Source organism: Camelus bactrianus, chromosome 7 (assembly GCF_048773025.1).
Source record: "Camelus bactrianus isolate YW-2024 breed Bactrian camel chromosome 7, ASM4877302v1, whole genome shotgun sequence".
Classification (NCBI taxonomy): domain Eukaryota; kingdom Metazoa; phylum Chordata; class Mammalia; order Artiodactyla; family Camelidae; genus Camelus; species Camelus bactrianus.
In genome coordinates, this window is record NC_133545.1 from 76,536,324 (window position 1) to 76,549,721 (window position 13,398).

The window sequence follows — 13,398 nt, forward strand, 5'->3', positions numbered from 1 at the left end:
TGGTCCCCAATCCAGCCTCCTACTCCTGACCTCTTTCTCAGGCAGCTACTCTCCCCACTCCACGCCTCAGCCTTGTCTCAGAGCCGGCGCTAACCCACAGCCCACAGAGCACCGTCTGTGCTAAACCTCGGACTTGCTAAATGGATCGTGGGCTGACAGCACGCTCTGCCTGCCGGGCTCTCTCTTCCGTGACCCGGGCCCGGCCCCACGCCATCCTGTGTGGCAAGCATGCCCTGCGCTCACACTTACACATCCCGGGAGACAGCCTGGCCGTTTGGATAAGGAGGCTGAGCCAGTGACACGCTAGGCAGTGCGACTCCTGGAAGACGTTTCCTGGCTCCTGGCTGAGGGCCCTGGCCAGTCAGAACGCACCACTTCCCCTTTAAGAGAGCACGCCCAGATGCGATTAGGGAAAGGCAGAAAGAAAAGCCCGGAACAGCCAGGGTTGTATCCTGAAGTTGGCAGATGAACTTGGGTTTTCCTGAACGGCACACACAAGGTGTGGTCACAGGCAGTGGGCTCCTCAGAGGAGGATCTGAGCAGCCACTGTGTTCGAAGGGCGGGGGCCTTCCCACAGCCATACTCGGCCTGGTCCCCAGGCAGCCTGCAGGGGCCTCTGGCCTTTCTGCACCCTCTTCACTTAGGGCCTATCGGTCCTGATGGGCAGAGTCCACTGAGATCCCACCAGTATGCTATGGAGAGAGTAGAGACGTCATAATAAAGATTGAAAAATACTTTTGTGGGACATTTTAACTACTAATTCTAATGGAGAGTTTTCACTCATTCTTAATATTCAGACAATTCCCTGATCTTGGCAAGAGACAGTAGATTTGGCTGAGGGGTAGGGGGATATCTAAAAAGACAATGGGTCCCCAAAAGTCACATGTTGTATTTTCCCACTGATACAAAATATCCATAATAGGTAAATCCATACAGAGAAAGCAGATCAGTGGTTATCAGGGGAAGAAGAGAATGAGGAGGGACTCCTTTAGGGGTACAGGGTCTCCTTTGGGGGTGATGAAAGTGTTCTAGAACTAGGTAGAGGCGACGCTTACACAACATTGTGAATCAACTCAGTGCCACTAAATTACAGTTCATTTGCTTTAAAATGATTAATTTGTTATCTGAATTTCACCTCCATCTCAAAAAAAAAAACCCAAAACAAAAAAACAAAACAGCGGTAAAGTGTGTTTCAGGTATTTTTATCATCTACTAGGATCTTTCCTGTGTTTCATGCAACATTTCTTTGTTTTTAAAGGCCAATAGACACATGAAAAAGTGTTCAATATTGCTAATTATCAGAGAAATGCAAATTAAAACTACAATGAGGTATCATTTCACACCAGTCAGAATGGCCACCATTCAAAAGTCCACAAATGATAAATGCTGGAGAGGCTGTGGAGAAAAGAGGACCCTCCTACACTGCTGGTGGGAATGCAGTTTGGTGCAGCCACTATGGAAACAGTTTGGAGATTCCTCAAAAAACTAAAAATAGACTTACCATATGATCCAGCAATCCTACTCCTGGGCATATATCCAGAGGGAATTCTAATTTGAAAAGATACATGCACCCCAATGTTCACAGCAGCACTCTATACAATAGCCAAGACATGGAAACAAACTAAATGTCCATCGACAGAGGACTGGATAAAGAAGCTGTGATATATTTATACAATGAAATACTACTTAGCCATAAAAAAAATGCCATTTGCACCATGGATGGACCTGGAGATCATCATTCTAAGTGAAATAAGCCAGAAAGAGAAAGAAAAATACCATATGATATCACTCATATGTGGAATCTAAAAAAAGAAAAAAGAAGACACTAATGAACTTATCTACAAAACTCAAACAAACTCACAGACCTAGTAAACAAATTTATCGTTACCAATTGGGGGAAGGGGGTGGGAAGGGATAAACTGGGACTTTGAGATTTGCAAATATTAACTACTATATATAAAATAGATTAAAAACAATTTTTTTCTGTATAGCACAGGGGATTATATTCAATTATCTTGTAGTAATCCATAATGAAAAAGAATATGAAAACAAATATATAAATATACGTATGTATATGTATGACTGAAACATTGTGTTGTACACCAGAAATTGACACATTGTACTTCAATTTTTAAAATTTTCTGTGTTTGTTTTTTTTTTTTTTTGGTGTGTGACATTACTGGGGATAGAACCCAGCAGCTTGTGCATGCTAAGCATGTGCACTGCCATTGAGCTTTTACATCCCCTCCACCTCCCCCACCACAAGCAATGTTTCTTTGTAAAACTGCTTATTACCTGATAAATCTTAAGGTAACCCTGGTAGAAGAGTATACACCTTTTAATAAGGAAAAATAAAAAGAAACCTCTAAGAGACAAAAGCTTTCCCAGACTCAGAAGTATGCCCCTACCAGAGAATGTGAGACTGTGGGAAGATGGCAGCATCCCAGACCGTGCCACGTACGCTAGGCAGTGCTTATTGGCCTTTATAAGGCCGTCTCAAGTTGGGACCATCCCTTCTGCTTGACCATGTAACCAAAGCCAGAGAGAGGGAGTCTCCCATGGGAGAATTATTCAGGAGAACACGATTTGGGGTCTCTGACTTTGGGCTTCCTTTCCCCCTCTTATACAGAGTTTCTTCTCTGAATACTGGAGAGTCAGTTTCTAGCTGGGAGGGGGCCGTGCTGCTTGCCAAAGCAGAACTGGTTTCTCCAATTCCATGTCTTTGGAATGGAGCCAGTAGGAATGAGGGGCTGTGAGCCGACCACCCACCTATTCCAGCTCCACTTTCGGGGGCTAGAGACAGTCTGCTCCCAAAGGTAAGGCTGTGAGCCACGTCCTCCAGACTTCAGGCTAGCAGGTCAAGGGCTCATGGGCACACTTCCCCGACTCAGGGGACCGTCAAGAGGAGGCCTGTTGGATGTTGCAATACTCAGAAGAAACACAGATGAAAGGGCAGGCTCCGTGGCCTGGGAGCCTGAGTCTTTCCAGAGATATCTGTGAGTAACTTTCCCAGTAACTGTTTGCTGAGAGTTCTAGGATGACCCGGAGAACAGAGATGTTAACAACTTTTGTGGACCAGCTCTCCCGGAGCCCTCTGGTCTTTCTGGAGTACTGTCCCTGCCTTTTTCACCCTGTTCTTGCTCCCACCTCAGGTGCCAGGGAATACGTAGGTGGCCTAGATTCTCAGCAAACATATGACTTAAGAAAGTAAGATGCAATATTTATACTGCTCAGGCATCTGAGGAACAGCAAATTGAGAACCTTAATTCTGTTTAGTTTATTTTTGGGGAGGGGTAATTAGGTTTATTTATTTATTATTATTTTTTTAATGGAGGTACTGAGGATTGAACCCAGGACCTTGTGCTTGCTAAGCACTCACTCTACCATTGAGCTGTACCTTCTCCTCAAGAATATTAATTCTGAACACAAAAACAGGCAGGCGCAATCCAATTAAAAAATGGGCGAAGGACCTGAATAGACATTTTCCAGAGAAGATATACATATGGCCAATAATCACATGAAAAAATGATCAACATCATTAGTCATCAGGGAAATGCAAATCAAAACCACAATGAGATACCACTTCACACGTACTAGAGTGGCTATATATATAAAAAAACAACAACCAAAAAAACCCCAAAACGGAAAATAACAAGGTTGGTGAGGATGTGGAGAAACTGGAACCTGTGGGCACAGTCTGTGGGAACCTCAAATGGTGCAGCCTCTATGGAAAACAGTATGGTGGTTCCTCCAAAAATTAAACATGGAATCACTATAAGATCCAGTAATTCTACTCCTAGACTATACACCCAGAAGAACTGAAAACTGGTACCCAAACAAATCCCTGTAAAGGCATGTTCAAAACAGCACTATTAGCAATAGCCAAAAGGCGGAAACAACCCAAATGTCTATCAATGGATGAATGGACAAATCATGGTATATACATAACCACAGAGTATTATTCAGTCATAAAAAGGAATGAGGTACTGATACACACTACAACATGGATGAATCAGAAGACACCATGCAAATGAAAGAAGCCAGACACAAAGGGTCACATACTGCATGCTTCTATTTATATGAAATGTCCAGAATAGGCAAATCCATAGAGTCAGAAAGCAGACTGGTGGTTGCCAGTGACCGAGGGGAGCGGGGAGGGGAAACAGCCTCATGGGTATGAGGTTCTATTTTGAGTGACGCAACATTTCGAACCAGATAAAGGAGGTGGTTGCACAACACTGTGAATGTACTCAATGTCACCGAATTGTTCACTTCAAAATGGTTAATTTTATGTTGTTTGAATTCTACCTCAACAACCACCCCCCCAGAAAAACTCTGCAGCAAGTTAAGGGCCAAGACAATCCACAAACAGCACGATCGGTTTCAGAATAACTGAGAGTTACCGTCAAAACCCTTCTTGGAATCCCTTAAAGAAAGTAATTTTTAAGTTGAGGTAACTAGGATGGCTAACAGGAGATAGTTCCTAAGGCAGCACTCCAAGACAGCAGTTCCTAAACATGGTTAATTCGGGTCCACAATGAAGTGGTGATTAGTCTTAAACAATATTACACCCACATCCAGGCACGTGGGCTGCACTAGCCATTTACAAATGGGACACTGAGGCACAGCACCCTCATCTCTGCCAGCCCCCTCTACCCTGATACAGCCATCATTTCCACCAAGGGGACTCAGGTCTTAAACCCTGAAGTTGGGACATAATCACAGACTCCCCAAAAGCAAGAAGAAACCCCACAGGTAACCATTCTCTGCTACCCCCTGCTGGCCCCTTCTGGGGCTGTCATCACCTCCTCAGCTCTGCAGCCAAGGGGCTGCCCAGCCAGGCTTCCCCACGGGCATGGGTGTCCTCTCCAAGTGCACACAAGGCTAGACAGCACGACCCCTGGAGAGTGAAGATGACTTGTGATGCCTGCGTGTCCATCCCATTCCTGCCCTGTGGGGGTCACCTTGAACCAGTCCAATTTCCCTTCCACGGGACACCTTGCCAAATGTTGGATCCCCGAAATCTCTTTCTCTAGGCTAAATACTCCCAGACATGTTTTAAAACCATTCCTCACGAAACGTCATTTTCACTATTTCCTCATCTCTGGGGCCCCTTTGGCACCGACTGTCCTTCCTAAACAGTGGCACTCAGCAGGAAGAACACTACAGGTGGGGTCTGAGCGGCTCCCAGCTGCGTTCTGCATATTATTCTCCTATTAATGCAGAGAGAGCCAAGCTGGAGTTTTTTTTTCTGAGAGCTGCATCACCCCTAAGTCTTATTTCACACGCTTTGCTGCCAAGCTGCTTAGCCACAGGTATCCTTTAAAAATGTCATCTTGCCGGAGTCAGTCCACTGCTCCGGCCTGTTGAGATTTTTCTGGACCCTGACTCATTAAGGTAACTATGCTCCCTTCTAAATCTACCTTGGGAAACTGGCACTAGCGCCATTCTTCTTTCAAATCCTCATTCAGAACGTGGAAGAAGACAAGGCCAAGCATGAAACTCCATACATCCCTCAGTGTGACAGGGACCTGTGAACAGCACCCTTGAGGCGCGACTCCAGTCAGGCAACTGCCACTCAGGGCGGTGTGTCACTTGGTCCACACTTCTCCATCTTCACTGGTAAGGATCCCATGCATGACTAACAACAGCCCTCCTACCAGTGGTTGAAGGACTAAGTGTACAGCTCTCAGCAGTGCCTTACACATAGTGAGCAACCAAATGTGCCTTCATAACTGACAAGAAATACAATAATAGAAAAAAACCTGGTTTTCCAATCCCCAAACTACCCTCCTTATTGGCAACCAAATACAGACGTTAAGTAGCTGAAATCACTACCAAGAGCACCAGTATCCGAGAGCTGAAGTCAGAATCCCAGCTAGTTCCTAGAATTTCTATGCTCTGAGGTTAACAGTATCTGTCCTTCCAGGGCTATAGGGAGGAGTCAATGAGATCAGGCATGTAAAAGAGGTTTAAAAGTTGAGTCAGGCTATGCAAACATAAAAGAGCAGCATTATGATTATTACTGTTATAAATCTCTCCAAGATACCATTTCCACTGGCAGAAACCTGCCTGTCAGGCCAAGGAAGAACCTACAGACGCACTAAAGCTGCCAGAAGGCAGGTCTGTCAGCTCAGCACGCTGAACTGCTGCAAAGCAACTAGGCTTTCCCAAAGATGGAAGGGTGGGAGGGTTTGGCCGATTCAAATGCAAAAGCCTAAGGGTGAGGAGGACTGGAAAACCACTCAGTATTCACCGCCGTCCCTCTACCATTCCAACACCTAGGTCTGTGGTTTCCCTTCAAGGCTCTTCATTCACTCCGGCCACGAGGTTATCTACACTGTGGGATGGGGGCCCCCATAATCACTGTAGCTGGAGGCACACAAATCAGCACACACTTTCTGCCTGAGGCCTTCAAAAGGTGAGTCTCCATCCCATCCCAGCCTAATTGCCAGGAGGACAAGGGGAGGGTAACAGGGCCCCCATTTGTGGGGGCAGATTGGAAACAAATCAGAGCAAAGACTGTCTTAACCTCTGCGCTGCAGCCAGTTCACCCAGTTTGAATGGGGCAATGAGGAGGTGGTGGTCCGATAATGTGCAGGGCGGCCCGAGTTCTAGCTCCCCAGCCCCACTGTGCAGGCCAGGCCCCTGTCCTGAATTTATGCTAGGACCAGAGGGCTCGGCTCGTCCCTCCCCAGTTCAGTGGGGCTGCCATGAAAAAGCACAGGACACGCTCTAAACCGTAAAGACCGAAAGCAAGCCTCACCATTATTCTCCGCAAGATTAGAGGGTACCAAAAAACAGAACAAAACAAAACAGCAAAAAACCTTGTTTTCATATAGATGAGAGAAACGAGAAAAAGAAATCTGCTCATGACAGCACTCCATGGTGAGAATTATGTCACCCCTTGGCCTGGGTCACACTTAACTACAGTCTTTTTTTTTTTTTTTTTTTTTTTTTTAATGGAGGTACCGGGGATTGAACCCAGGAACTCATGCATGCTAAGCAGGCGCTCTATCACTGACCTATACCCCCACTTCCCACATTTACTAGCTTGGAAATTTCCATTTCAACCGTCCATTTTCATTCGCACATGAGTGGGTGATGCTTGGAGTCGGGGGAGGTTTGGACCTGTCCCTGAGGGACTCACCACCCTGGATCAGGGCAGACTCTCTGCTCAGAAAGCCTTTTCCAAGGCCTAGATGAGGTTTTCTCCCTCTTTTTCGATTTGTTTGGTTTAAAATATTTAACCCGAGGCACAATGAAGTGTCTCATTTGCGACGTTCTCCTAGACCATTAGACTGGGACTCCACACTCATTACGCTGATGAACGTGCTACTTACCCATGCAAATTTCATCCGCGCAGACACCGAGATGGGAGGTGCTCAAGGTAGGCTCTCCAGGGCTGATTTAATTACACAGCCATTCAGCGGGTGAAGCAGAGCAATTTTTAGCCAACCGTTCTAGTAAATATTATGGAAAACCCTTTCATAGAGTGCTAATGCTGGCTTAGTGATTTCCAACGTGCCCAGATTTAGTTCTCATTCAAACACTTACAGGTTCCCCAAAGATGCTCCCGACAAGGCCAGAAAAATCAAACAGATGATGCATTAGCCGACAGGCCATCTTGTAGTTGAATATTATTTTTTAAAAAATACTATAAGCCCCTGTGTATCAGTATCATGTAGGTGAGGACAAACTTGAAACCCCACTAACTTTCCTGCGGCTGGCCGACCTCTGCCCCTCCCCCAGGCTCTCGGAGAGTCCCGCCGACCGGCTTCTGGGCCGGCTGCACTGCTCCCGGGGGTTGGACAAAACAACCACCACGAACCACTTTCGGACGTTTGAAACAATACCCAGTCACTGCATCCACTCCCCTGGAGCGTCCCGGAGGAAATGGCATCACTACTTTCATTTTATTGCGTTTGTAAGCAACCAAAAGTAAACAACACGTCCTAAGACGATGATTATGCCATCTGATGTCGGCAGCTGCAGAGTATGCTCGGGAATGTTATCAAATGACCTCGCGGAGAAATTAATTTTCAAGAGTTAAAATAACCCTCCGCTGCACATGCCCGGCGGTTTCTCTAACTGCAGAAACGGATTTCACTTTCCATAGTTAGAAAACTCTCAGGCATCCCGGTTTCTTCAGAAAAGTCTATAAATAACCCAGGATCAGCAAAATTTATGCAAAACATCCTGCTAGAAGAAGAAATGTAAACTAAAACCACTTACAGAGAGACTCGGGCTGCCAACTTAATCTGATTCTACGACGACTGTAAACACGTTGTACTTTTGGAACCTGAAGCGATCCATATTAGCACGGATGCCATCACAGAAAAGAAAAAAAAAAAAAAGAGAGAGACAGAGAGAGAGAGAGCCATCCCCTCCAAACTAAACAACAACAGAAGCCCAACCCCCAAACAGAGCACCGTGATTGGGGTTCAGGGTTCTGCACAATCCGAGACCGACGACTGACCAGCTGCAGTCAGTACCAGCTATCCGAGCTTGCACACGCCAACTGTTTTGACTACAGGCACTTGTTAAACACAGAGTTTCAGGTCCTACCAGTTGGACACCAGAAGTTCACAGAACTGACCCAGTGCCAAGAACAACAAGCCCAGAAAGCGAAACGGCTGCCTCGTGCGCAGTGTTTTTGTTAACTGTTTATGCAAGCCCCAGAGCAATTGGGTAACAATTAAGAAGACAACCGAAATTAAATAACAAAAGCAGAAGATTACCACCTCGAAGGAAATGTAGATGTTGGCCGATAAAGGACAGACGTCAACCTAGTTTACTGGTGGGGTGGGTGGGGGGTTTTCGGAGAGAATGGGTGAGTGGGGGAGGGGCAGGTGTCACATGACAAACTGCGGTTATTAGCAGAAGGAACTGGGTGCTTCCTTGAAGCATCTTTTACTTAGAGATTGACTTAAGAGATTTTGTAACCTCTAAGGCCTTGGTACACATCTAGGGTGACTGCAGGAGCATTGGAATTTGAACTTTGGTAAATCCCATAGGGGAAAAAAAGGGGCGTGCTGAATGGAGTTTTCGAGACACAGGAAAGGGACTTCAAAGTTCCCTGCTCCATGCAGTGAGGCCACTGAGCCACATAGAAAGCAAATGGAGGGGCCAGTGCCCCTGGGCTGCTTCTGACCTGGTACTGAGGACGGTTTCCCTCTTTCCTTTGAGGTTAGGGCTACTGGGGCCAAACTTTCTCCCTCATCCGGACTGGAGGCTGTGCCTTCTGACAGGTGGCAGTGAATAAAGTACTTGCATTTGGCAAAATAAAATAAAAAGGAATGCTTAAATTGCTTATTTAACAAGGTTTTTCATATCTTTCCCAGAATGCATCAAATTATCTTATTTTAGGACCAAGACAATTGACCCACACCCTATCTATCATCTGTCTCTGATTTGAAGAATAAAATGTTGCCCCTTCCCCACACCAGAGGTTTAGGAGAAAGGAATGGGCAGATAGAAACAGGTTGTTTATAAAAGCTATTGTGACTGTGGGCCAGGTTTGTGTTTATCCTGGACAGTAAATGTCACCCCTCTGGTTCCAGGGGTCACCAGTGCAATGGTGGTGCATATAAATCCACACAGCAGTTGCCCCTTTCCTCCGGAAGGAACCCACATATTCTTACAAACTATGTATAGAGACGGTTTCAATGGGATCTGAGGTGGAGCCGCCCTAGAGTGAAACGCAGCACTTCCCTGATGGGTCAAGAAAGCAGAGCAAAGGCAGTTTGGAGCATCCCAGACAAAGGAAAGCAAAAGGCAGGAAGAGGCTGGGGAACGGGAGAGAAGGAGGGAAGGGATGTGCTGGAGAGAAGGTTCAGGTCAGCAAAATGAGGCTCACAGAAGCCTCAACCCCTGGATTGGCAAATGACTTCTTAAAGTGACCCGAGAACTTTGGTGAGTCAGACCTCTTGCTGAGAACTCCATGGTTTATATATCCCCTCCACACATATTATGTTATTTGATTCTCAGAAACATCCTAGGAGATAGGGGAGGGCCGGTATGACTATCCCCATTTAAAGGATTTAAAGGAGGAAAACTGAGGCCCAGAGAAGACTTGGTCTCTGCCCCACGAACACTTCTTGTGCTGCTTTATTATCTGCAAAGCATTTTAAAAGTAGCAGACTTTATTATTCTCATTTTTACAGACAAGTAAACTGAGATTTTGGAGAGGCTACAAATCACATTCAAGGCAACACTGCAAATCAATCACACACAGCATCAGGTCCCCTACCTCCTAACCTAGTCCTTCCTTCCTTGCCTCTATCACGTTTCCAAAACACATAATGATAGAACTGAAAAAGTCCAGAAAAGTAGTTTTATTATAAAGGCACATCATCTCTCTTGATTTCCTCTGTGTACGCTTCCCAAGAGAGTGAAGTCTCTGTTTCCCCCAGTCCTGTGGGGCTCCTGGAGTTAAGCCCCACTGGCCTTCAAACCCAGACGTCCTGGGGTCTCCTCCTCTCAAGGCCAGAACCCCGGGCTGGGAGCCTGACGTGGGGCTCAGAACTCCCACTCCTGTGGGAGCACCCCGAGACTTAATTATTCTTCAGCTTGTGGGTTGCCCACCTGGGGTGGTATGGAGCCCAATTATATCACAAGCATGCCCCTCCTACAGTCCCACTGTGGTTCCTTCTTTATGTTTCCAGTTGAAGATGATCTTTTTTTGCTAGGTTCCAGTCTTTTTTTCTGATGGTTGTTTAAAGCAGTCAGTTATGGTTTTGTTGTGATCATGAGAAGAGGCAAACTCATGGTCCTACCACTCCACCACCTTGACCAGGAAATTTCCCTTGATTTTCTCAAAACTCCAAGTCTTTGTGGTTTTTCAGTTCACAGATTACAGCTCCCTAACATGGAGGGCTCCTCTCCACACTCTGGGGAGATCTCTGGACATCTGCACTCAAGAGCTACTATTTCAATGCAAAGCAACCACCTCCACCAAGTTTGTACCCTGTCCTGCTTTGATTTGATTAGTTCACCCACGTGCTAATCTCTGGCTCCTCACCTAATCCCAGACTAAGCAGCCGCCAGAGCGGATGTCCCAGCAGGCCTGCCAAGCTGTGCGCCTTGTAGCCGGCAACTCCAAGGTGTGCTGTCTCACATGTAGAAAGGATCTGGCTGCATCTTTTCTTCGTGTGTTTCAAGGTTATGCTTTCACTGGGTTCTTTTGCAGCAGAGGCGGAGGAAAATAAATGACTAAATGAAGGGCCCCTCTGTTAAGTTCCCTGTCTGTGCCAAGTGGACACACTCCCAGCTTGATAGGGGGCGATATTACTATTATGTGATACACGTGAGCAGGTTCATTGTCGGTTGGGGGCATTTCCTCTGAGGGGACATGGTAGTGAGTTAGTGCAGTCAAAGGTTGGCAGCAATGAAGGGGGACGTTCGTCAGGAACTCAGGCACTCAGGGGCTTGACCAGAGATGCTGAATGTGGGCTGCAGGAGGGGAGAGATCTGGAGGTGCTGGATAGAAGGTTCTAGAGTGTTTTGCCGCCACCGCCACTGCCTTATGAATCTATCTCTCCCCCTGCTTTCTCCCTGAAAACAAAATAGAATAAAACATAGGACCAAAAGACAGAAAGGCTGGGTGCCAAGGTGGACATCACGTTGAATGTCACTAAAGCAGCCTAGGTCGTGAGGATGCATCAAATCTGCGTGCTGCTGTTGACTGGAGGAGCTCTGTGATTGGTTGAGATGCACAGGTGGTGCCTCCCACTGTTTAACTGAGGTTGTTTTGGTAACCAGAGGACATTTGCATCCATGCTGCCTGAAAAGAATATGGGCCTGGGTAAATCAGAGCAGTCTCAGCAGGAAAACTCGTTTGCTTACAAGACACAAAGTGAGAAGAATATTTCCATGTATCTTATGACTCCTCTGAGCACAGAGACCATTTTTTTTTCAAACCCAAAAAGTAGGACACATGATTTGACAAGCAGTGGCATATTTAGGGAAGACAGGAGTGGCTATTTAAAATCAGAACTTCTGAAAATCTGAGAGGCGTGGCCACTAGTAAAATTAGTGAAAGTGGGCTAATCGAGGAATAAGGGTCATTAGCATTAATTTGTTGTAGCTGGTACTGGCGTGCTTAACAAAGCTCGTTCTACCATAGACCAGACAAAAACAGTGCTTTGCTCACGGATATGGTGATTTTAGGAAGGCACAGTCCCTCCAGCCCGAAGGATGACAGCAGTGATGGAGACAAAACTGAGGTTCTCTGTCCACGCTTGGGGCTTTTAGACGCCCCTCCAGCGAAAGGGTACATTGCTGCATCAGAGTACATATACAGAGAAGGAAGCTGGTCAGGACCCAGTGAGGTCTTTAAAACGTGGCCTGGATATGTGCAGAGCTGGTCAAAAAAAAGGATGGAGGCTTGAGCTGTCAGGAGACAGAGAGGCCGGGTGAGCCCAGCAGGAGCTGTGACTACCACGGGCTGCAGACTTGACTTTCTCCTGACATCGCCCCTGCAGACTTTCGGGTCAAGACGTGCAGCTCGCCTGCACACCCTTCCCTTTTGCCCTGTTACCCAGCTTCACAGAGACTGGGCCAGCCTGCCCGATCGTACCTGGAACTGGCTTTTAGCCTAATCCTTTGTAATGTGTACTAATGACCAAAGCAACGGGGACAATTTTGCACACCTGGGGCCACATACCCTAGATTTTTCAGGAGAGAGCCAATTTCAACCAGCCTCAGCTGATACTGCACCACAATTCAAAACAAGACTTTATAGTACAAGTCAGTAAACGTGGGTTGACTGCAACCTGGACCACTGGACCTAGTGTTCCTTGAGGGCCGAGTCTCACTTATCTTTGTAAGCCAACGCCTCGCCAGGGTATGGAAGCCTTGGTGTGGGTTTTAAACACAGGTTCTGAATGACTAAATGAAGTTTCAGTTAGTGTGAACCACAAAGATAGATGCGGACCCTATTAGATGCACCTGGAAAGTGAATCTCTATGTTAAGTATGCATGAAATTTCATGTTTTGATTAATTTTGAAAAAGTACAATATTTTATTTTATTATTTTTTTCAGGTTTCCTTTTTTTCCCCCAGTCAAATTTGGTATTTTTAAAAGTTGTATTGTGGTTCAAGTTAGGGAGAAGGCAAAAAGGCTTTCTACTTAAAATTAAAAATAGTAAATCTTCAAAAAATCTGTAGCCACTTTGTAATGGGAATCTTTCCAAAGACCTTCATTCCACTGTACTTTGCCCTCTTACATGGTATACTTTGAACATTATTTGATCCCTTTTTTTTTTTGATAACTCAAGATCACTGTTAAGGGCATTCATTTCTATACTTTGCTGCAAAATGGTGATGAGCTCAGGGCATACTGTATTTCAAACTTTTTGACCCTGATCCACCTTAAGAAATGAATTTTATCTGGCT

General features: G+C 46.0%; 1 protein-coding gene across 16 annotated transcripts in view; it reads right to left on the reverse strand.

The window, feature by feature from the left end:
* ATXN7L1 (ataxin 7 like 1) overlaps positions 1-13,398 on the reverse strand; it is a 218,557-nt gene that overhangs the window by 58,015 nt on the left and 147,144 nt on the right. The window contains exons 1-2 of one of the 16 annotated variants that reach the window (XM_074367647.1): positions 8,236-8,630; positions 7,344-7,405 (exon numbers count right to left, since the gene is read on the reverse strand). The exons of 11 other annotated variants lie outside the window; for them this stretch is intronic. In XM_074367647.1, coding sequence (XP_074223748.1) covers positions 7,344-7,347 — 4 coding nt within the window. In that variant the 5' untranslated portion in view covers positions 7,348-7,405; positions 8,236-8,630. Of the gene's footprint in view, positions 1-249; positions 386-7,343; positions 8,195-8,235; positions 8,631-8,744; positions 8,766-13,398 lie in introns of those variants that run through there. 4 more of the 16 variants (XM_074367651.1, XM_074367648.1, XM_074367646.1 and 1 more) reach the window with 4 other exon arrangements.